This window comes from Esox lucius, chromosome 4 (genome assembly GCF_011004845.1).
Source record: "Esox lucius isolate fEsoLuc1 chromosome 4, fEsoLuc1.pri, whole genome shotgun sequence".
Classification (NCBI taxonomy): domain Eukaryota; kingdom Metazoa; phylum Chordata; class Actinopteri; order Esociformes; family Esocidae; genus Esox; species Esox lucius.
In genome coordinates this window covers 4,737,368-4,763,226 of record NC_047572.1, presented here as the reverse complement: position 1 = coordinate 4,763,226, position 25,859 = coordinate 4,737,368, and the positions used below count along the sequence as shown (strand labels likewise).

Genomic DNA, 25,859 nt, shown 5'->3' with positions numbered 1-25,859 from the left:
CAATGACATGTGTTCCCGGGTACACATAGACCCAGAACTCAGAGATGCTCACAATGGCATGTGTCCCTGGGACCAACCTAGACTCAGAACTCATGGATGCCCACAATGGCATGTGTCCCTGGGACTACCCAGACTGTTCAGAGACCCAGAACTCAGGGATGTCAAGTCTGGTCAATTTGATTTATGTATGTGTCTGTGATTATCAGTACGGCCTTACAAGCTCGAGTGTGAAGATGAGCGAGGAATGCCGTAGTAATCTATATTCCTAAGTAATACAATTTATTCCAATCAAGTAATAAAGTTACAATACAAAATATATTTACATACCAACACAATTCTACATCATCCCAACTATTCTATAAGTCTAATAAGTATACCATAAGACACACTATAGCACGAGGGTGTGCTAGGAACGATAGAATCCTAAATATGACTACAACAAAATGTGTTGGGAGGTCTCGTTAACGATGACAAATTCCTAAATATGACTACATCACGTGTTGGGAGGTCAAAAGGACAAACAAAAATAACTTTTTGGAGACATTTATCCTAAAATCAGATGTATTTAAAACACTCCCCGAATAGTCATTACTATTACTTTACCTTGGCAAACACAATGAACCTAAAGGGCAGGAACTGTCCCACCTAATCAATGCAGAATTATTGAATGGACGGGGTGTTGCTGCCAGTTGTTGTCAGACATACAAAAAGGACACTCATTTCCGCAATGTTCTTGTGAAGTTTGATCCATAACCTGTAAAGTACAATAAAGCATATCAGCCTATTCTGCCCTTTATGGGGAACAAGGGAAATAATGCAGACACAGTGACGGAAAAAAGTATTTGATCCCCTGCTGATTTTGTATGTTTGCTCACTGACAAAGAAATGATCAGTCTATAATTTTAATGGTAGGTTTATTTGAAGAGTGAGAGACAAAATAACAACAAAATAATCCAGAATCTGTAAATGTCCACAATGTCATACATTTAGTTACACCCTAGTTTACTCAGAGTTTCACACCTCTCCAGGTGAGCTTAGAAAGGTGGGGCTGATGGCCCACACCTGTTGTTCCAGATCTTTAGAGAAGCGAATGTTCCCAGGACACTGATTAACATCACCAAGAGTGTGTTGGAGACTTGGTGGGGAAAGACGTACCTCTTCGTCGAATATACTTCCACTCTTCTATACAGTCACACTAACCCAATGCTCTCACTGAAAACCATTCCTGTTAAGTAGTTATATGGAACCCCATAATCTTTAGGAAGTCACCTTGTCAGATGTATTCAATTCCTGACACCCTTGCCACAGTTCCTAAGAAATAAGGTATTCTTTACTTTCAAAAGTAATAAAATAAAAAAACGTAAACAAATCAATCTTTAAATGTCTATATCCAACTGACTTTTGAGAGGACTTCTTTGGAAAAAAACATTCCAAGAAAGAGAAAAGGACTGGATGATTTGACAGCTTTTATTGGCAGCACTTCAGAGGATTCCTATGATATCAGAAATCAGTCATCCTCCACTATTAACATAAGCATCATTCATACATCTAACAAAGAACAGACCACATATTCACAACATTGTGCTGGCCCTAACATTACTGTACTCTGATATTGAAGATATTCTATTCTGACTTATCTTTTCACATTGTGCATTTCAGCATGGTTTTAGCAACTATGGTGGATGCATAACGAGGCCAGCACAGGTTTATCTTGGCTAGTCTCCGAAGCATTTTAAGGGTCAAATTTGACACTCGAGCCCTTCTTCCAACTTTGACACCCTTCCAGCAAATGGTCAAATTTAACATGGCACCTTGACACACCAGCCCTTTTTCTTGCTCTTTATGGAATACCAATTCCAACACCATTTCAGAAATCTCCATTTACACAATGAGAAACAGAGGAAAGTCCTTCCCCACAACACCGAACAATGGTACTGTACACAGAGAAACTGTTTGCTCATATAACTTAATTTGAAACAAGTCCAAGTCCAAGAAAGTGTTTTATAATGAACATTAGCAAAGCATTAGTGAGAATAAATGAACTGGCGATGGCAGCATTACAAAGAGCCCAATCTCCATTGCAGCATGATAATCGTTTGGTCAGAGTCATCCCATACGTTGAGTGGATTCCACATCTCTTGCAACTGACAACACTTGGATCTGAGTGTGTGTATTTGTCCAGGATTGGCTGAATAAGCCATAGTTGCATTGTCTATTGCTACCATTCCAGTATTGATCAGAAATAATGTTCATTCTTCAGTCTAGTCAAGCTGTATTAAAGACCCCATATGCTCAAGGGTCTTTTCCAATCAGTTTGTGCAGTTGCGTACAAAATAAAGACAAAGCTCACAAGTTCACTGGAGCTGGATTTCCTGACAACATTTCAGGTATGAGCTTTCTTTTTATAGACAGATCATAAAGGATACCCATGTAGTTTCAGACTGCATTTTTTATTTCAGTCTTGAAAACAATGGATATGCTCAGGTAGATGGATGGTAGGTGAGTCCACACACAAAGTACTTTCATCTTGACTCGAAGCGATAACAATGTACAAGTTTACAGATTGGTTTCAATTTGTTTCCGTCTCTCCACACCGTTCACCTCAGGGACTCGTAGGTGGAATTGAACCACTAAGACACAAACAAATAGAAAAACGACTATGCTGTACATGTTTACGAGGAGGAGTATGGGCCAAAGAGTCACAGTTCTCCAGAATATGTGTACAAATAGGTGGTTCTTGGCATGCTTTCTCCTTTAGTGGCCATTTGAGAGCAAAGATAGGAGCAGAAAACCAGTAAAGACCATTAGAGGCAGTAGGCCAAGTGTGGATGCTGAGTTTGGAAATCCATCTGATGTTGAATCTCCCCAAAGTCGGTCGTTTCCACTTGCCTATGGGTGAGAAAGAAAGATCAGTGTTGACCAAAAAATATTGTAGCTTACATGTTCAGCCTAAAAATATAACAACGCTTGAAAAGTAATTCTTAATTTGTTCTAACAAGAGCATCAGCCAAATTACTTAAATGTAAATCTAGGTATGATGCCCTGCAGGGCCAAACAATAATATGCATTATCAATGTTAAAATGTCTGAGGTGAATGAATGGGATTATTCTCAATATGCAATGATTATCTCCTTGAACATAGCTGATAAAGGTTTCAACTACTTTTAGCTAAAGTACTGTACAAAGAGCTGAACAAGTAACATTGTAGCTCTGATCTTGATGGAACAATCAATGAAACAGTCGCCCAAACCTGTGTTGGTATAACTGGCTCTGGGACAGTCTGTGTGGTCGCAGGAGGAGGGTTGGTGACATAGCCCTCTTTGCCAGCAGCTGAGCTGAACTGTCCCGATTGGCTGGGTGTAGGCAGAGTGTCAGTCCTGCTCCCAAACGCCAGGAGTGCATTCCCTATTTCACAAGATGGAGAACAGGCGCAGTGTAAGAAGAGAAGCAATTTGAATAGAGACCCCCCTCCCAAAATGGATATGATGCATCTTCATCAATTTCCCATAACAGCCACATTTAGTTACTGCAGAAGACCCATTTTTCTGCATTCAACATGAGCAGCTCGGGCTAATTTAGATTTGCTCTGTAGGGAAGAAAAAGGCGAATATACTCAATATTCTCTTCAGGTTTCCCCCACTGCACCTGCCTCTCCACATCCTCTCATTAACAAACAGACAAGTGGCATTTGCCAAACAAGTCTAAGACCACTCTCTGTCTCTTTTCATGAGAGGCCACTAAGGAGAGAGGTGTCTCTTGATTGCTCTAGATTAACCTCACGCTATCCAGGAGGACAGCCACTGTCACTTTAAACAGGTCAAATGGAGAGAAACCCCCCAGCAGAAGTAGCAAAGTCAATAATAAGGATGACTAATTATTCACTAAACAGAAAAGACATTAGAAAGATGAAAATAAAGATGGACAACCAACAGGGCGAGAGAGATAGAGATCACAGGGAGCTGTGTCGTGAATCACGCGCTGACTCGTGAAGTTCCCACAATAAAGCTGAGGAATCATGAATGTATCGCACAGGACCATACTGTCTTTCATACTCTTTTCCCTCTCTGCAAACCATCAGAAGGTTAAACTAGCTTGTCTCCTCACGCAAGGCAACAATACACAAATATTACATGTTACAATGCCCTTATTATTGCGCTATGACAGATTAGCCCTGAGAACTGAGTGTGTAATTCACACAAAAGGCCCACAGAAGCTAATGTATATACTTACGTCTTCTCAGCAAATATTTAAATCAACTGTTTAAACAGGAATGAATACACAAGTTGGTAAGACAGAGAGCGTACATTCATGAATATGCAATAACTTTAGAATCACATGGCTAACATATTTCCTATTCACTCAGGGAAGGTACAGTGAATACCCAGGGGGAATTACCAAGCATACAGCATGAAGAGGGTGATTAATGAGAGAGAGAGAGGGAGAGAGAGAGATGGAGAAAGAGAGAGTGACAGAAAGACAGAAACAAGGGGAGAAAGATAGTGAAAGTAAGAGCCAGTAAGGGAGCACAAGACCATATTTTGACTGGTAATTTTCCCACAGAGAAGATAACTCTTTTTAACACATCTTCATTCATTGCTGTTCAGCCTACAGGGTGTTAACTGATGTGGGACGCATCTGTCTTATTGTATTGTATTTGCCCCCTGTCAAATTATATTTTTCATAATGTGGCTCCTTCTGCTCCTCATATTGAGCCTAATTTGATGTTGTCACTAGGCATAGGTATTCATTAATGCAAATAAGCTATGCTGTAACAAGGAATAACATCATCCTCTAATTTTAATCATCATAAAATACCATTTGGAAACAAGACAGGAGCTGCATTCAATCCAAACTGATAATTAGAATTAAAAAAATGTTCTAAGCCTTTGGACTCAAATTGGACGCAGAAATGTTGTTTGTTGAGATAATTGCAAAAGCATACTTTTGTAGACCCAATAATAGATTTTTCTCAAAAATAATAATCCAACCATAAAATAACAACAAGAAATAAGTAAAGAGGTTTATCTAGCAAAATCCCCAGAACTTAGTATATCTTTTTTTTTATATAGGTCATGATGGTCATAACCATACACTAAGGCTGGTTACAAATGCTTCTATATTCCCTATTTAGTGCACTAATTTTAATCACAGCCCTATGGAACCCTGTCAGAATAAAGGCCCTAACTTAAGAATAAGGTGTTTTCTGAGATGCAGCAACTGGAAAAGACTTTCTGTCATGACATTATGGATCGGGAGCCATTGGGAGCCACTCACTGAGACAGATGTTGTTGGTGAAGTATTCCAGAAAGTTGGTACATTCTCCTCTCTGGTTCCCACTGGCAGAGCAGGAGCACCATGGGGCAACGCTAGATGTGGAGTTATCCACATAGTTGGGAGTAATCGAACTGCCTGCAGAAACAATGTGTGCTCAGTTTAGTATCAAATATTAATTCCCTCTAAAAATCCATTGTTACAACATTCTTTTTCACAATGTTATACAGGCTAAAACATTTATGAACAGTATTTTAAATTCACAGATCAACTGCACATTGTTAGTGGAATATTGTTCAAGAAATTTGCAGAAAGGCAGATATATGAGTTAAGGTTTGTTGAGGGCCATCGTTGCCAAATATCTTTGGCATTTATGGAGTCAAAGACACTTCAATTTGCACTTCCGTTGAAGACGGTTGGAAGTGTTTTTGTATGCTATTTCTCTCCCAAGTTTTAAAATGGAGTGGAGAGTTTTCAAGTGCTTAATAAATACAGGCAAGAACGAAAATGTCAAGTGTTTGTTGGTGCTGAGGGGCAACATTGAATGCTCTTCAAATGCATTAAGTCGCATTGTGCTCTTTTAAAGAGCATGAAAAAGAAATGGCCATTCTTTGGCCATGTGCACAAAGCAAAGCTTCCATTAATCAAAGACAATTCTGAAAAGGGTAATAACAGCCTTTACTCTTCAGAATCTGGTTGAAGATGTCCTTATGCGTATCATGGCATCCATATTATATACAGTACATACTGCTTTAAAACATCTACAAATAGGATCTACTCTTAAAACCCTACTAACTTCTTACTATGGTCACAGTACATGTAGCAGCTGCAACAATGGCACAGCTAGACATAATAATGTTATGTTGTCGCATATCTGTCAATGCCTTGACCCATTTTGGTTTGACTGACAGCTAAGATATGCCAACTCATGGCGTCAACTTTAGCTGTCAGTCAAAGTGAAACCAAAATGGGTCAATGTTAGGGATGGGGCTAAACAGAAGCAATTTGTTGGTTAAGCTTTGGTATTCACGTTGAATGGTTAAACAGTTAAGGTTTAGAAATTTTTAAAACCAAAAAACAAGCACATGACAGGAGTATCTCCAAGCATCTCCAAGCCTAAGTTGACAGCTTGAACATCTACCAGCTCTACAACACCCTAGAAAGCCACTCCTGTAAATTACTAGATGGTAATATTTACTCATACAGTAAGTACCTGCCAACATTGCCCCTAGTGGATGGTATATCTTATACATTTTGAGAGTTCCAAATGCAATCTGGTACCTGCAGAATAGGGTTAGGAAAGAATAAGCATTTCCACCTGCAATTAGCAATGAGGTTGAAATAACAAACAAAACAACACCTCAGCATGTTCTTGGGGTAAACATTAGGTCAAAAAGTAGTACTCCGCTCCTGCTATTTCTAAAATCCACACTGAATTATCCTGTGACTTCAATCTCCCCTCTCAAGTGTTTCCTTTCACATTGTCTTCTTCTCTACATGAGTAGTTTCTGTCCTACCCACACTTCTGTAACTGCCTTCTCCTTTTCAGTACACCGTAGCTATTAACATTGTATCCACACACATGTTGCATGTTAAATATTTCATCTTTCCTTTATTCATCGATTTACCCTCTTATATTTTCTCCACTCATTTGCCTTTCTAGAATCCATTTCACATTCATTCTCAACAACTTTGTACCCACCTATCAGGCCTGTGTAGGCCAGTAAACAGTCTCCATAGTTCCCATGCTTGCAGCCATTGGCAGACGACTCAGCTGGTTGGCAGTCAAACTGGAACTGAGCTAGACGGGACCTATATGGAGGCAACAAAATTAGCACTGTTAAGTAGCAAGAGACGGACACCATGGTACAATGATGTTATAAAGGTAGCATGCTTATGTAATAGTTTTGAGTGGAGGACTGCACAGCTTCACTATCTTGTGCTATGGATTTGTTACAGCACTTATTTGTGTAGTATGTGTGTAGTAATGTGGCAAACTGTGAAGGGGCATTGGCTTATCTGATTGGATTCATTCCACCCCCGAGAATCATTAGTGGCCAATACCACACAAATGTCAAAATCCTAAAATAAAATAATTTCCAAAGGACACAATGTTCCATATTATCCTTGAAATCTATAACTTAAGTCTCAAATAAGAGAACTGGCTTTGGAAAGGTCTCGCATAAGTGGTTTCTTTGCTCATTTGTTGTTTTAGGAAATGGCTTTTTACAATATGCACAGTACATTTTATTCTTTTGAGGTTCTATTTATGAAATGTAAGTTGCCTTTACAATCACTTCTTTAAGCTACTGTTTACAGGACCCCTGGGCTGTATACTGCAGTCCTCACTGAATTATCTTCCTATAAGATAATTCAGTGAGCTTGTAACAATATATGTTTTCTGGACATCAGTATTCACATGGAAGAGTCCACTGATCTACTCCAATTCCCACTGGAGCCCACTGGATCACTAAGTTCTGTCCATCTCTTCGGACATGTGCATTGTTAGAATCATACAGTGGATATCGCTTTCTCAAATGGAACAGATATTGTGAAAGCATTCTTCCGTTTGACTATGTTTACAACCACAAAACGAATTGTCTTGGACCCCTGCCAAGTACGTTCCAATTCAAAAGCCATGGTATATGTTATCAGACAAACTAAAGAAACCTGGATGCCCATCCAGATACCACCTACCTGAGGAAATCAGATTAAGTAAAACAATTCCGTTAACCACCTCACGAGGAACTAAACTTAAACATGTGTAAATTGGTTTTAATATACTACCACACCTGTGAAGGTGGTAAATAAACATTTACATTTCTGTGTTCCTCAGGGTTCAGATTTCACTATACAATACAGTGAGGGAAAAAAGTATTTGATCCCCTGCTGTTTTTGTACTTTAACCCTATGACAAAGAAATGATCAGTCTATAATTTTAATGGTAGGGTTATTTGAACAGAAATATATACATTTATTTGCATTTTAGTGAGTGTATTTGATCCCCTCTCAATCAGAAAGATTTCTGGCTCCCAGGTGTCTTTTATACAGGTAACGAGCTGAGATTAGGAGCACACTCTTAAAGGGAATGCTCCTAATCTCAGTTTGTTACCTGTATAAAAGATACCTGTCCACAGACGCAATCAATCAGATTACAAACTCTCCACCATGACCAAAGAGCTGTCCAAAGATGTCAGGGACAAGATTGTAGACCTACACAAGGCTGTAATGGGCTACAAAACCATAGCTAAGCAGCTTAGTGAGAAGGTGACAACAGTTGGTGTGATTATTCGCAAATGGAAGAAACACAAAATAACTGTCAATCTCCTTTGGTCTGGGGCTCCATGCAAGATCCCACCTTGTGGAGTTGCAATGATCATGAGAACGGTGAGGAATCAGCCCAGAACTACACAGGAGAATCTTGTCAATGCTCTCAAGGCAGCTGGGACCATAGTCACCAAGAAAACAATTGGTAACACTACGCCGTGAAGGACTGAAATCCTGCAGTGCCCGCAAGGTCCCCCTGCTCAAGAAAGCACATGTACAGGCCCGTCTGAAGTTTGCCAATGAACATCTGAATGATTCAGAGGAGAACTGGGTGAAAGTGTTGTGGTCGAGCTAATTGGCATCAACACAACTCGCCGTGTTTGGAGGAGGAGGAATGCTGCCTATGACCCCAAGAACACCATCCCCACCGTCAAAAATGGAGGTGGAAACATTATGCTTTGGGGGTGTTTTTCTGCTAAGGGGACAAGACAACTTCCCCGCATTAAAGGGACGATGGACGGGGCCATGTACCGTCAAATCTTGGGTGAGAACCTCCTTCCCTCAGCCAGGGCATTGAAAATGGATCGTAGAAGGGTATTCCAGCATGACAATGACCCAAAACACATGGCCAAGTCAACAAAAGAGTGGATCAAGAAGAAGCACATTAAGGTCCTGGAGTGGCCTAGCCAGTCTCCAGACCTTAATCCCATATCTGTGGAGGGATCAGAAGGTTTGAGTTGCCAAATGTCAGCCTCAAAACCTAAATGACTTGGAGAAGATCTGCAAAGAGGAGTGGGACAAAATCCCTGCTGAGATGTGTGCAAACCTGGTGGCCAACATATTGCTTATTCTAAGTATAATCCAGTCATTTAGTAAGGCCAATGTGTGTTTCGGCTCTGCTCACTTGTACAGGATGTGCCTACAACAGATAGCTTTGGCTAAACCTCTCAAGGGCTGTAAACATCTTGTTAGCAGAGAAGTTGGTGAGACATGTAGACTTACCATGCATAGGAGGGGGACACAGTAAGAGACCACTGCACCTTTTTCTTTCCTTTCCAAAAAAGTCAAAAAGGAAGGTTTTGAGTGATAATTTTAGGTCTAATGCAGAGTTTACGCTATAATTTGGTCTTTATTTAAATTAGTCAGTAGAATAACCATGCGTACATGGTATGTTTGACATGCTCTGCGGAAAGTTATAGCCTCAGATCATTTAGGCCTACTGAAAAACAAATTGTGGGTGTGCATGCACCTTTGTAGTCAGGACCAAACCACTGTTGAAAACCATGAAGTGAATAATAGCCTTGCAAATGCATATAGATAGCCTAAAAGATTAAATAACATTTAATCTTGTATTTATCAACAAAAGAGTTAGGCCTAAAAACTATTTGAAAAGTAAAATAAATTGTATGACTAACCTTAAAATATTTTCTAATATCACTGTCTATGTTAGCCGGCAAATAGTGGCTATTAGCCGGTATCACCTGTTGTCTGCAGACGAAAATAACAATGGCCAAAATGTCTGGTGGGAAATATGGCAAATAAATGAATTACTTAAAAGCATATTAAATAGCCTAATATTGTGGGACCTATATATTGCCACGCCTCCGCTCGCTCTTACAGTAAGACAATAGCCTACTGAGTGTTTGGTCGTGTGACTACGCAAAACGTTTTTCAACATTGTATGCAATGGGACAACATATATTCATATCTACACATTTTATTGGCCATTATCTAATTAGGAACTATAGTTGGAAATGACAAAATGTTCCTAAATATTTTACATGTTTTTCTTTTGTTGATCAGAGTTGATGCTACAAATAAGCAACTGAAAGGTGTTTGTCTAATAATAATGTTGCAAAATTAGGCTACATTATGGTGCATTGCAAAACAATTGTAAACTAGGTTTAAACATATATGTACAAGATGCGCCATCTATCGATCATTGTGTGTCAGCAACACACTCCCATTCAAAACACGTATGTGTCAAAATGAACCCTGACGGAGCTTAAAGTAGGTGTCAATGGCTCTGCGCTTTTAAGTAGATGAGCTATGGTGAAATTCCCCTTTAAGGCTACCACCTCAGTTTGCTACTCCAGTCCAAATTTCACCCACTGAATTTGGCCAACAATAACAGTTCAATAAACCAAACTTTGCAGACTGAATTTGTGCAATAAAGATAAAAAGTAATCAAGACAACGCAATACTTCTTTACAATTACACTGTGTGAACAATTATTAGGCAAGTGAGTATTCTGATCGTATTACTATTTCTATGCACATTTCCCAACTCCAAACCAACTTGAATGCTCATTGGATTGAATCATTTTGGAGTGATATGTATTGGCTAGCAAGCAAGGGCCTCAAAGATGCCCGAATAATGACCTGGCCCCCTTCCTTACTTGACTTAAATCCTATTGAGAACTTGTGGACCCTTCTCAAATGTGAGATTTACAGTCAGGGAAGACAGTACACCTCTTTGAACAGCATTTAGCAGGCTGTGATTGCTGCTTCAGCGAAAGTTGACCATGAACAGATCAAGAAACAGACTGCATGGATGGAAGGCTCACGGCAGTTATTGAAAAGATGGGTGGCTGTATCTGTCACTGAATATTTTTGAAAGGCCAGAAATGTTATTTAATTTTCATTTTGTGTTACTTATTTGTTGCACTTACTTATAAGTGAGTTGGAGAAATTATTTTTGTAATTTAGTTGCCTAATAATTGTGCACACTAATTGTTGCCTAATAATTGTGCACACCTATATTCCCATGAGAAAGTTCAAAACTCATTTTTCCTTTGTTAAACATTCAGGTTTGAGGATCGATTACATTTTTGATTGACTGAGAGTATTATATTTGTTCAACAATTATTAGGCAAATATGATTTGCCTAATAATTGCGCACACAGTGTACACCTGAGTTGTAAAGAAGTATTGGGTCTACCGTTGACAGTTAAAGCAATCTTGATGCCTTTGCAACAGAAATCGACACAAATGGATGTAATCCCTGATTCAACTTTGTCCGGTTAGTATTGGGAGAGAAAAACTATATCATGCTTTATTGACTGGTATCCACAGTCACTGCATCTTTGGGGGACACACCAGACACAGTCACCCAGTGGCGTTTTTATATGTAAAAAATTGGTGGGGCACAAACCATTTCAAAATATTAGATACATACCACTAAAGCTACAAAACTCCCTCTTGCTACTGATGTGTTTATTTAACACATCAACAAACAGCGTGGCTCCACAAAACACCTTTAACGACAGAGCGGCTTGCTTCTACCAGGTGTTGTAATACACACACTGGAAAGAGAGAGACCTTCTTGTGTAATTGCTCTCCTTCTCACTCACAGACATGTAAATTTACCCCTGTCACATTTACAATGCTAAATTAGGAATGCAACCAAGCTCAGAACAAATGCCTACAGGGCCATACGCGAACAGCAATGAGCTCAACACCACTGAAGGCCACAACAAAGCGGAAAGACAACTTTTTAGGGATACAGATTCATTCTTTGACAACCACCTTAATAGATAAGCATGGACATACTGACACTTGTCACCATCTATATCAATCGATCCAACGCAAAAATATGACCCCACAAAGGCAGGATGATAAAATATGCTTTCACTCACCAAGGCTGAGGGCTCATTTGAAGAGAAAGGTGGCACGGGGGTTCTTCCTCTGGGCAAACTTTTCAATGACTTTGGGAATGAAGTCATGTAGCTGGCATTCGATGGACAACATGGCCAATGCATTGAGTTGCGGCTGTTCCATGGTATTGCAAGTGAAGGTTTTTACCCTCTTCAAGGTGGAAAAGTTGCTCTCTGACCCGTGTGAAGCTCAGTGTTGCGGTACAGAGTGGTCAGATCAGACTTTTCCTAGTTTCTTAGAGGCCATAGTTTCACCGCACAGTCAAGCTCACATTTAGGGAATGACAGAAAAAATTGTGGGAAGAGCGAGCTGTCAACCAGCTTGGCAGCGATCAGGTGGTCACTTTTTGGATACCTCTGCTCCACCTGGGAGATGACTGTGTTTTCCCAAACCACATTGACAGTTCTACTTTTAAAGTTCCATCGTACAGCGGGTGGCCTTGGAATGCGTCTGTGTTGTCTCAGCAAGTGCCGCAACATGTTTTGGAGCACCAGATAAAAAAATGTCAAAAGCAGTTAAATCTGCAAGAAACACCTTCAGGTTGCTCATCCTTGCTGAACAAAGTTGCTGCAAGGTCAGGTTCAGCTGGTAAGCATAGCAGTGAACAAACTAGGCATGTGGGTATATCTCTTTCATTAGCATCTGTACCCCTCGTACGTTTCCACTCATTGCAGCCGCACCATCATAAGTCTGAGCGATCAGCTTTTCTCCCAGCTTCAGTGGTTCCAGCACACCTTTGATGAGGTCGAGTCGAGTTTTATCTTTGACTTCCACAAACTCCAAAAACCTCTGTCACTGTACTGTCAGGCAACATGTATCGCAACACAACCATTTGTGATTTACAGGAGACATCAGCTGTCTCATCTGCCTGTATGGCAACAAATGATGTCTCGTCCACTTGCTTGGCTATCTCCTCACTGTACACTTCATACATACAGTCTAACAGTTCGTTTTCTACAGTGCTGGATGTCCCTTTGAAGATGGGCTGAGCATCATAGTGTCTCTGAAGTCTCGAATCGTCCTCACACAGTCTCGAAAATGCATCTGAATATTCCCGTCCTCGACCAAGTACCATCTCCACCAAATAGCAGACTTGGAAAACAGTAGAGTTCCTTCTTTTGCATGCTAAACGTTAGCCACATTTTCTTCATAAACCGCTCCACGTTAAACCTGCGGTTACATTTAAAAGCAGTTTGAGTGATGACAATATCCCGTGGCTGCTGGACACCAAGTCGCTTTACTTCATGTTTCATCTCTAAATTAAAGGCTTCAAACCGTTGCTTGAGTATGAAATCCACTATATTCATTTTCTCAAGTTATCTGGCATTTGTGAAGGTAACAAGATAGCTAAGACAATCTACCCTTCTCGCTCTTCTTGCCGACTAATGTTGGCGCCAGAAAGACAGACAGCCAATCAGTGTCATGCTCTCCACATCCACCTCCTCATAGTCCGGGCCAAGCTTTCTCTCTCTCCTGTCTGTCCATGTATGTGGGGCTTTCCCCCACTGCCCCTCAAGTCTCCACACCTGCCGTTCAATCCCTCATCAGCCTGCCTATTCAGTGGGGAGAACAAGTATTTGATACACTGCTGATGTTGCAGGTTTTCCCACTTACAAAGCATGTAGAAGTCTGTCATTTTTATCATAGGTACTCTTCAATTGTGAGTGACGGAATGTAAAACAGAAATCCAGAAAATCACATTGCATGATTTTTAAGTAATTAATTAGCATTTTATTGCATGACATAAGTATTTGATACATCAGAAAAGTAGAACTTAATATTACAGAGATCATACGTTTCCTGTAGTTCTTGACCAGGTTTGCACACACTGCAGCAGGGATTTTGGCCCACTCCTCCATACAGACCTTCTCCAGATCCTTCAGGTTTCGGGGCTGTCGCTGGGTAATACGGACTTTCAGCTCCCCCCAAAGATTTTCTATTGGGTTCAGGTCTGGGGACTGGCTAGGCCACTCCAGGACCTTGAGATGCTTCTTACGGAGCCACTCCTTAGTTGCCCTGGCTATGTGTTTCGGGTCGTTGTCATGCTGGAAGACCCAGCCACGACCCATCTTCAATGCTCTTACTGAGGGAAGGAGGTTGTTGGCCAAGATCTCACGATACATGGCCCCATCTATCCTCCCCTCAATACGGTGCAGTCGTCCTGTCCCCTTTGCAGAAAAGCATCCCCAAAGAATGATGTTTCCACCTCCATGCTTCACGGTTGGGATGGTGTTCTTGGGTTTGTACTCATCCTTCTTCTTCCACCAAACATGGCGAGTGGAGTTTAGACCAAAAAGCAAAATTTTGGTCTCATCAGACCACATGACATTCTCCCATTCCTCCTCTGGATCATCCAGATGGTCATTGGCAAACTTCAGACGGGCCTGGACATGCGCTGGCTTGAGCAGGGGGACCTTGGGTGCGCTGCAGGATTTTAATCCATGACGGCATAGTGAGTTACTAAATGTTTTCTTAGAGACTGTGTTCCCAGCTCTCTTCAGGTCATTGACCAGGTCCTGCCGTGTAGTTATGGGCTGATCCCTCACCTTCCTCATGATCATTGATGCCCCACGAGGTGAGTTCTTGCATGGAGCCCCAGACCGAGGGAGGCTGACCGTCATCTTGAACTTCTTCCATTTTCTAATTATTGTGCCAACAGTTGTTGACTTCTCACCAAGCTGCTTGCCTATTGTCCTGTAGCCCATCCCAGCCTTGTGCAGGTCTACAATTTTATCCTTGATGTCCTTGCACAGCTCTCTGGTCTTAGCCATTGTGGAGAGGTTGGAGTCTGTTTGATTGAGTGTGTGGACAAGTGTCTTTTATACAGGTAACAAGTTCAAACAGGTGTAGTAATTACAGGTAATGAGTGGAGAACAGGAGGGCTTCTTAAAGAAAAACTAACAGGTCTGTGAGAGACAGAATTCTTACTGGTAGGTAGGTGATCAAATACTTATGTCATGCAATAAAATGCTAATTAATTATTTAAAAATCATACAATGTGATTTTCTGGATTTTTATTGTAGATTCTGTCTCTCACAGTTGAAGTGTACCTATTTACAGACAATAATTACAGACCTCTACATGCTTTGTAAGTAGGAAAACCTGCAAAATCGGCAGTGTATCAAATACTTGTTCTTCCCACTGTATGAGGAATACATTTTCAGAATTTTTCCAGTCTCCTCCCGTTTTGAAGTTAGGAGGGCATGAGGTCCTGGCCTACATCTGCGGAGTACCTGGCTTGGGGGACCGTTGCTGTCCCTGTCCGGAGTCCTCCTGGTTGTGTTGTAGATCGAGACAATGCCTCGACCATTTCAGCTGCCACTGTGCAGACACCTCCCCCTCCCCCTGTGTTGTCCCTTTCCTTGTCCATCTGGTCATGCTTCCGACCTGGACTGGAAGTTCAAATAGACTCTAGACTCAGCCCACATGCATTTATTAATTATTACAATTGTAATCTTAATATGTTCACCTGGCACAGCCAGAAGAGGACTGGTCACTCCTCTGAGCCTGGGTCCTCTCTAGGTTTCTTCCTAACTTTTGGCATTCTTAGGGAGTTTTTCCTAGCCACTGAAATTCAACACTACTGTTGTTTTCTCCTTGGGGCTTAAGGCCAGGTGTTTTGTAAAGCACTTTGTGACATCTGCTGATGTAAAAAGGGCTTTATAAATACATTTGACTGATAAAATAAATGTGATTGATAAGGAAGCACATTCACAGTAGCCAAGCCTTGACCACTGTTCAGTCTGTCTGCATAGCTCTTTGTTTCTTTGCATGTGGGACAATCTTGCACAGTGTTGGTGATGCAGGTCTTGTGAAGGCACCTGCATGCCGGGAAACAAGGGTATACCTTGCTCTTAAGCAGTACCTGTCTATTTCCAGAACTTGATCATCTTGATAAACAAAGAATCAAGGAGGCGTTTTATTCAAATGCAGGTATGTGACAGTTAAAATAAATGTAAAGTAGCCTCCAGGTTGACATGCCTCTGTATTAACGTAATCCTTTTTCAGGCTTCCCCAATGTCATAGGCACAATAGACTGTACCAATGTACATATTCAGGCCCAACCTGGATGTGTCGAGGTAGACTATGTTAATCAGAATTATTTCCATAACCATAGGTCTGGACATATTTGGACACTGATACAATTTTCATAATTTTGTCTCTGTACGCCACCACAATGGATTTAAAATGAAACAACCGAGACGCTATTGAAGTTCTTATGGAAATTCTTGAACTACGGTACATTTGAGAAATGTCTGCTTTTCTATTAACTGGTATGTAACTCTGGTCTTTGTTTGTGACACACATGTCAGTATAATATCAGAGCATCACTAGGTACTCTGACCATCTGTTCCTCTGCCTAGACCAATAAGGGTATCTGTCCTTTGTTCCTTAGGAATGTAGGAGAGGGGGATCTTGTATTTGCCTAGGGGGCATCATTGACTGGTATTGGCAGATCATAGGGTTACTCATTAATATGCCCATCTGTATAACTCATCAGGGCATCTATTGTCTGTCCGGAGGCTGTAAAACCTCTCCCAGAGTTGAAGAGGTTACCCATGTGGGGGAGGACAGCATGCCCCTTGTGTGAAGCCTAAGTAGTAATAGAACAAAGGGAATGTGTTCTATTGAGTTAGGTCAGCTGTGCAGCAACTTACCACACCCCTTTTAACTGTAATAAATATGGACTGTTCATGTTTCTACCTCAGAGACTCTTCAGAGGATTATCCAGGAAGCTTTTGACACGTCTCTCTATTTGCAAATAAACTTTTAATTTTGCCAAAATAATTTTGTTTCTGTACTTACTCCTTTAAGAGTGTCTATCGATGGAATTACCATCACAAAGTGCAGACTTTCAGGCTGAACAAAACATTGTATAAAACATTTAGGAATTGTATGAAATTTCACTTGGCTGGATGTTGTGAAGGGGTTTCTCTTTACCATGGAAAGGATCCTACAATCATCCACCACTGTTGTCTTTCCGTGGACATCAAGGCCTTTTTGTGTTGCAGAGCTCACCAGTGCCTTCTTTTTTACTCCAAATATATCCAACTTTTGATTTGGACACTCCTAATGTTCTACTCTCCTTTTTTTTTTAGGATGTCCTTTCACTTGCATTGAGAGCTACTTTGACCGCAAGTTGTGGGATCACAGCAACAGTTTCAAAATGCGAATGCCACACCTGGAATTAACTCCAGACATTTTATCTACTTAATTGATGAAGAAATAATGAAGGAATAGCCCACACCTGTCCATGAAACAGCTTTTGAGTCAATTGTCAAATAACTTTGGTCCCTTGAAAAAGAGGGAGCTACATATTAATGAGCTGTAATTGCTAAACCCTTCCTCAAAATGTTATGTTAATACGCTCACTTTAAAGCAGAGACTGGACTTTAAGCCCATATTCATTATATAACTGTAACTTTAACTGTAATATAATATATTTTGTTAAACAGACAAAATAACATAAAACTTGAGTCAGTGTTCATTATTTCCGGACCGAACTGTAACTCTGCATAAATAAGCCTATACCTTAGTTCAGCCTTCACAGGCCTCCAGAGCAGTGTTCTTCCTCATTAATATATTTCATTACATTCATTGTCTTCTTTCTCCATTTTCTGCTTCATTCATCACACTATACTTGTCTGTGTACCTATGTATGTATACATTATACACTACTGTTCAAAAGTTTGGGGTCACTTAGAAATATCCTTGGTTTCGAAAGAAAGCACATTTTTTGTCAATTAAATTGACATAACATTTATCAGAAATACAGTGCAGACACTATTAATGTTGTGGATGACTGTTGTACCTGGAAACGACTGATTTTCAAAGGAATATCTACAAAGGCTTATAGAAGCCCATTATCAGCAACCATCACTCCTGTGTTCCAATGGCACATTGTGTTTTCTATTCCAGGTTAATCATTTTAAAAGGTGAATTGATCATTACAAAACTTGTGTGATTATGGTAGCACTGCTGAAAACTGTTGTGCTTATTTAAAAAGCAATAAAACTGGCCTTCTTTAGACAAGTTCAATATCTTCATCGTCAGGGTCAAAATAACCAGTAACAAAGATATTTCTTTTGAAATTCATTAGTCTATTCTTCTATAAATTTGTCTATAAATTAGGTTATGCCATGGCAAGAAATTGCCAAGAATCTGAAGAGCTCGTACAACATTGCGTACTACTCCCTTCATAGAACAGCGCTAACCAGAATAGAAAGAGGTGTGGGAGGCCCTGGTGACCAACTGAGCAAGAGGACAAAAACATTAGAGGATCAAGTTTGAGAAATAGATGCCTCACAGGTCCTCAACTGGCAGCTACATCAAAAAGTACTCGCAAAACACCAGTGTCAACAGTGAAGATGCGACTCCGGGATGTTGGACTTCTAGGCAGAGTTGCAAAGAAAAAGCCTTTTCACTGGCTATATTCCCAGCCCTGTATGAGGAACTGTAGGAGGAGGTACCGCCTGGACAGTTAAACATGTTGCACAAGTTAATACCAAACCCAATACCCCCCCCCCCCAATCCTTAGGGACACCACTTCCACAATGTTGTGTCATTTCATGCAAGTTCCTCCCATGCTTAACCTCCAGTGACCACAACGCTATGGCCAGAACCATCCATATATAAACACATACCCCATCTGAACTATGCTTACACACCTAGATGACATACATACACACCCATATCCAAGTTTACATTACATGCATACCTACATTTCTCATAAGACATCTGAAAGCGCATCATCCCAATATATACACACAGGCAAAGACCATGGTGCCTTGTGACGTGGATATAATTTGTTAATTATGAAAACATTATTTAATCTTCTGTTCTCCCCTTATTCAACTGATATTTCCATCCATGTCATTTAAAAAGTTCAAACAATAATGGGTGTGCAATGCGCATTTTCCACTGGCTAATTACATTTTGTATAAATAGGCCTAATTGTAGGCAATATCAACATTGCAAGCGAAACATTATTATATGTTCCATTGGCCTTATTTAATATGGTGATATGTTTAGGCTAATTTAGGTTAATGAGGCAATACTTGTGATTGGACTAAAATGTAACTAAGACATAAGGGCATTTTGTTGACTAAAATTGATAAAACTAGACGAAATAAAAAACGGGTGCCAAAATTACACTGTGCTACATCACTGTCTGGGTCCAGAAGTAATTGTGGCCTTCTCCTAATCTCCCACCCCTCCCCAGCACAGAGCTATATAGCGCAGTCCTTGGTGTTGAACAATGATCAATAGGCTATATAGCGTTATCCATTAATTGTGCTGATGAGATTATGCTTTACTCTTTTTTTTCTCTCTCTCTCTTCCATTACTGAATAAGTATAGTTAAAGGCATTCATTAAAATATAATCAAAATTGCGCTATTGACATGTGGAATATCCAAATCGCCCACTTCACGTGATTTTCAGCTCCAGAAATGGTGAATGATATGTGCTTCATGCGAGGCAACAGGCATGCATCGTACATCCGCAATTGTTTTTCTTGCGGGTGCTGTAGGCATTTTTGTAGATTACTTAAATACCTGGATTAGTTTTGTTTAAATACTTGATGGTTTTTCAAAATTAGTTTGAGTCAACACTGCAACTGCTAGTGAAGACGTCTGCTTCAAGTTAGCAAGAGGCACAAAGACATATTGTCCCACATACACAACAACATGGTTATTAAAATTGTTGGCTTCAATGTCTGTGCCTACAAACAAACTTAATATGGGAGACAATACACCTCAAGGGTTGAGAAATCTTGCTTAACCAGCTATGGCCATGGCAAAAACATCTGCCAAAATCACTGCATTAAATGAGCAGTTATACAAATAGTTGGACACAGGCTGCACCTTCAAATTAGTAATAGTAAAAGTGTAAAATAGAAAACACTGAACTTTAACTAGATTTTTATTCAATTTAATAGCACATTATTTTGGTTATGATCTCTACTTTTAAGTGAGATTATCTACGCTGTTCACACCCATGTTTGTCAAAGAAATCACGATTCAATATTTTATCCAAATCATGCAGACCTGGTAGACAGCCATCAGTCTATTGACGTAGGAGGCAATGGTAGATGCTTTTAGATGGAGATACATTTTGAGAGGTTAGGGGGATGGGCCTCGAGCTCCGAACTTGTGAGGAAGCCGCTGCAAAGTCTGGGTTGCCAATTACTTCATCCCTCCAAATTCCAGAGATTTAACCATAATTCCCAGTACACTACATGTTTTTCATTTTCCACTCCAATACATGAATGTCATGGCAATATTGGGCTTTCAATTATTTCTTTGAACTGTTATTTTTCTGGGCTGAATGTCCCTTAGCAAGTTTTATCTTGATCAGGCACATTTGGCAGCCATCAACAAGCTTCTGGCAGGATTTTGGTTGAATATTTGACCACTCTTTTCAAATATTTCCTGGCACAGACAATGTGGGTAGGTCTTTACCAGGACCACTGCATGGTAATTTACTTCCACGTGCTGAGCTGTTACACTGAGATAGTACACGTTGGTAAATTTAAACCGAGTGATAAATTAGATAATTGTTAAATTATGATTTTCTAATCTGATAAAATATAGTCTCATGGTTTTCTTACAAAAGGTTAAAATATTGTGTTTTCTCTCTCTTCAAAGTATAAAGTAGTAGAATAAAGAATCCACATAGTGATAGTCTTTAACGTAAAGAAAACGCGCTCTGTCCCATGAGGACTGAATTTGAATAACATACAGTCATAGCCTATAAAAAAGGGTAATACAGCCAAAGCAGGTTTATTCCCCACAATAACATGTTTTTACCCATTTTAAATGCTGAATTGAGTTTGGTTATATTATATGGATTCTCTTTGTTTGTGTTTACCAATGATAAATTAGATAATACTTGTTTTAAAAACCAACACCTGATACTTCTTAAATGGTAAATTGACAAATGAACTAATTGAATAGATTGAAGTGTTTAAGGTCCATTTTAGTTGATTTTAGTGATGTGATATACATGTTTTCTGTCAAAATCACAATTCTTATGAGTTTTCTTAATTTTCCACTGTAATGTTTAGATGCTGTGTAGAAATGACAAGCACATTTTTACAAACTGCAACAATATTAGACGGGTGGGCCAATAAATCGTAATCTTCAGTTAATGAAGGATATCGGCTAAGTTGAAAGAATAACATATCTTGCTACAGATTTTTTATGTGGAAGCTTACATTTCTTAAACATTAAACAAAGCACTTATGGTGGCCTTTTTAATGGCTCACCATAAGTGGGTAATGCTAAGGGGTCCAGGAAGCGGGGAAGACCCCCCAGGATGGCCCTTACCATTGTTTCCCATTAAAACAGGGTAGCCTATTACTATGAGTTAAATCTGAGTCAGGCTTGTCTCACCTGTGGTAATTTCCTGTGGTAATGAGCATATTCAGTTTGGGATAATCAAACATTAAGTGAAAGCTAAATAGATTTACCTCTCAATAGCTTTAATGTTGAAATGTATGGTTTTGAAACCAACTGCAGTGAGGCTAGGATCACAGGTAGAATCCTGTGAAAATGCTAAATTTGGGTGCTGTAGATATGCTAATCAATCAATCAAATGTATTTATAAAGCCCTTTTAACAACAGCAGTTGTCACACAGTGCTTTACAGAGACACCCGGCCTTAAACCCCAAGGAGCAAACAACAGTAGTGTTGGATTTTAGTGGCTAGGAAAAACTCCCTAAGAAGGCCGAATTTTAGGAAGAAACCTAGAGAGGACCCAGGCTCAGAGGGGTGACCAGTCCTCTTCTGGCAGTGCCGGGTGAGATATTAAGAGTCCAATTAGAATAATAAATACATTTCTCTGGGCTAAATCCAGAGTCTATTAGATTCTAGACTAGGTCAAAAGTATGACCAGGTGGACAAGGACAGGGACAGCAACGGGCCCCCCAAACCAGGTACTCCGCAGGTGTGGACCAGGACCTCATCTCCTCCTAAAATTTTAAACTGGAGGAGACTGAGAAAAGTTAGAAAGTGCATTCCTCATATCCCCCAGCACAATAATATAGCAGCGTAACACCTTGGAACTGAGACGGGGGGGTCCGGCGACACTGTGGCCCTACCCGGGGGAGGCCCCGGACAGGGCCCAACAGGCAGGAAATCAATCCACCCAAATTGCCAGGCATCAACCAAAGGGACACCCACCAACCGCAACCCCCCTGAAAGAGGGCAGAGTATTGCCAGCAGCGTACAGCCCAATTGCACAAGTGCACAACAGAGAGACAACAACAAGCCAGTGACTCTTCCCCTGAAAGGCATTGGAGGGAGGGCATCCCAAGGGTGGACAGTATCAAGCCTACTGGTCACCTTCACGCCCCCGGGCCAGGCTACACCTAATTATAAACCGTGTTGTAGAGATGAGTTTTTAGTAGACACTTGAAAGTTTGCACTGAGTTTGCATTTCTAACCTTAATTGGCAGATCATTCCACAGGAGTGGAGCTCTATGAGAAAAAGCCCTGCCGCCAGCTGTTTGTTTAGAAATTCTAGGTACAATTAAAAGGCCTGCATCTTGCGATCGTAGGTTACGTGTAGGTATGTATGGCTGGATCATTTCAGCAAGGTAAGTAGGAGCAAATCCATGTATTGATTTATAGGTTAACAATAAAACATTAAAATCAGCCCTAACCCTAACAGGCAGCCAGTGTAAAGAGGCTATTCTAGTTAGGATTCTAGTGTGCAGCACTAATTGAAGTTTATTTATTGATTTTCAGGGTAACCGGAGAGAAGAGCATTGCAGTAATCTACTCTAGAAGTAACGAAAGCATGGATACATTTTTCTGCATTCGATTTTTATAGAAAGTTTCAAATTTTTTGCAATGTTTCGAAGATGAAACTAAGCAACTCTTGAGACATATTTTATATGTTCTTCAAAGGAGAGGTCAGGGTCAAGGGTAACGCCAAGGTTTTTTACAGTTTTTTGGGATACGACCATGCAGCCGTCGAGGTTCACAGTGAGATCTGCTAACAACGCTATTTGTTTCTTGACACCTGGTCAGGGAGGTTCAGGACATTTTTAGGACAACTGAGATTTTGAGGACCATAACTAATTAACCTTTTCACGCGTGAGTTTCAAATATTCCTTACCGAACCCCCAGCATGAGTTTTTTGCGCGTGACTTCAGTACTTCAGTACACGCCAGCATTTGAACAGTCACCTTGCTAGGTAAGGAACACTACATGCATTGCAAGCTTCTCTCGTTGACTCGAATTCTAAGAGCTGCAAAAGTTGGTTGATTTATAACTGTAGCTAGCTAGAAAACGTCAGCTAACCGCTAGCAAACGTCAGCTACCCGCTAGCTAACAAATCGTGAACAGTAATTCAGTGCAGTGAAAATGAATATACTATATAAAATGCATACAACAGGTAACGTAACTACTAGAAAGTTTTTGCAATGGTTTTGATCGGTAGTGGTCGCTAATATAATTCATTTTTGTGTATTAGTGTTGGCTGTCTGTTGGTACGTAAGTAACACTTCTTGTCCCAATTTGAATGCTTTCTACCTGGTTAATATCATAGTATGGTCTTGAAACAATTACAATCAGGAAATAAAGTTATAAACACTGTTTGAGCTAAATGTGAGTAAATAATAGCACGGTTTTACCAGCCATTGTTACGTTACTTGTAGCTAGGCATGCTAATTGTGCGTTCTAAGTATGACGTTGTAATCACACCAGTGTGATCGTACGCTTCAGGGACCACTCTAGCCTGATCACACTGGTGTGACCGTAAGCGTCAAACGGTTAAGGAGGAGTCAGTTTAATTGTTTTCTAATGGTGATGATCTTTTCATCAAAGTAGTTCATGTATTCATTACAACTAAAGTGAAGACCAACCACACTTGCTAAGCTTTGCTTTTTTGTTAACTTTACAACTGTAGAAAGAGACATTTTGGATTGTTTTTGTTCACCTCAATCAGGTTGGAGAAATAAGCTGATCGAGCAGACGTGAGTGATTTTCGGTATTGTAGTGTACTGTCTATCCAGGCTAGTCTAAATACTTCCAACTTGGTGGAGCACCACTTTTGCTCCAATTTTCTGGAGGCTTGCTTAAGTGCTCTGGTATTGTCTGTGTACCAGGTAGCAAGTTTCTTGTTGCACATTTCTTTAGTTTTTAGTGGTGCAACTGTGTCTAATGTATTTCGCAGTGTTGAGTTTAGATCCTCGATTTGATCGTTTACAGATTTTTTTACTCTGTCGTTAATGAGCGAACGTGTAAGAATATCAAGGAATTTATTTGTAGTCCGAGAATTTATAGTACAGCTTTTGAAACTCATTGTTTGCGGAGCAAGTGGATTTCTTGTTTTAACACGCCAGCATTCGATCATCGACCTACGGCTTAGGGCGTCCTGGTGCCACGTGCACTGATGGACACCCTTATGCTTGAACATATTATTGTTTATGGACAAACTGTGACTAGCACAGAAGTCCAATAACTGAACACCACTCGGGTTCAGATCAGGGGGGGCCGTTCCTCCCAATCACGGCCCTCCAGGTGTCACTGTCGTTGCCCACGTGGGCGTTGAAGTCCCCCAGTAGAACGATGGAGTCCCCAGTCGGAGCACTTTCCAGCACCCCTCCCAGAGACTCCAAGAAGGTTGGGTACTCTGCACTGCCGTTCGGCCCGTAGGCACAAACAACAGTGAGAGACCTATCCCCGACCCGTAGGCTCAGGGAAACGACCCTCTCGTTCACCGGGGTAAACTCCAACACATGGCGGCAGAGCTGGGGGGCTATAAGCAAACCCACACCAGCCTGCCGCCTCTCACCATGGGCAAGTCCAGAGTGGTGAAGAGTCCATCCTCCCTCCAGGAGTGTGGTTCCAGAGCCCAAGCCGTACGTAGAGGTGATCCCGACTATCTCTAGTCGGAACCTCTCAACCTCACTCACAATCTCAGGCTCCTTCCCCGCCAGCGAGGTGACATTCCACGTCCCTAAAACTAGTATCCGTGTCCAGGGATCGGGTTGTCAAGGCTCCCGCCTTGTCGACTGCCGCCTTGTCGACTGCCGCCTTGTCGACTGCCGCCTTCGACTGCCGCCTTCGACTGCCCGATCCTCTACTCACCGACCCCTTATGGTCCCTCCTGCAGGCCCCACGTCGCTCCTTCAGGCTGAGCCCGGCCAGACCCTGTGGGGAAAGGCCCGCTCACATACGAGCCCCGGGCCTGGCTTCAGGGTGGGGCCCTGGCTGCGCCATACCGGGCGATGTCACAGTCCTCAAAATGTTTATCATCATTAAAGGGTTTTTGAACCGCTCTTAGTCTGACCCGTCGCCCAGGACCTGTTTGCCTTGGGAGACCCTACCAGGGGCATATAGCCCCAGACAACATAGCCCCTAGGGTCACTCGGGTACTCAAACCCCTCCACCACGTTAAGGTGGCAGTTCATGGAGGAGCCTCATATTGTAATTGCCCAATTTGACTAGCTATACAGACAGAGCATGAGTTACACACAGACATGGCTATAGTAACTGACTATACATCTATCCAGCAGATATTGTTTGCAGGTTTTGCTACTACTACCAGCTTCTAATAACACCAGCTTGCCAGAGAGGACAATGTTAGCTGCCTAGAATAACCTCATATTGTTGTTAGTAATTGGCTATTACTAATTACCAGGCGAAAACAATTG

The 25,859-nt window shown here is 41.0% G+C and overlaps 1 protein-coding gene across 2 annotated transcripts in view; it reads right to left on the bottom strand.

The window, feature by feature from the left end:
* Window positions 1-1,068: 1,068 nt before the first annotated feature.
* The window catches only part of gfra4b (GDNF family receptor alpha 4b), a 99,097-nt gene continuing 74,306 nt past the window's right edge, over window positions 1,069-25,859 (bottom strand). For both annotated transcript variants that reach the window (XM_010900914.3, XM_034291681.1), the window contains exons 5-8: window positions 6,974-7,083; window positions 5,275-5,409; window positions 3,251-3,405; window positions 1,069-2,889 (exon numbers count right to left, since the gene is read on the bottom strand). In XM_010900914.3, coding sequence (XP_010899216.1) covers window positions 2,755-2,889; window positions 3,251-3,405; window positions 5,275-5,409; window positions 6,974-7,083 — 535 coding nt within the window. In that variant the 3' untranslated portion in view covers window positions 1,069-2,754. The remainder of the gene's footprint in view (window positions 2,890-3,250; window positions 3,406-5,274; window positions 5,410-6,973; window positions 7,084-25,859) is intronic.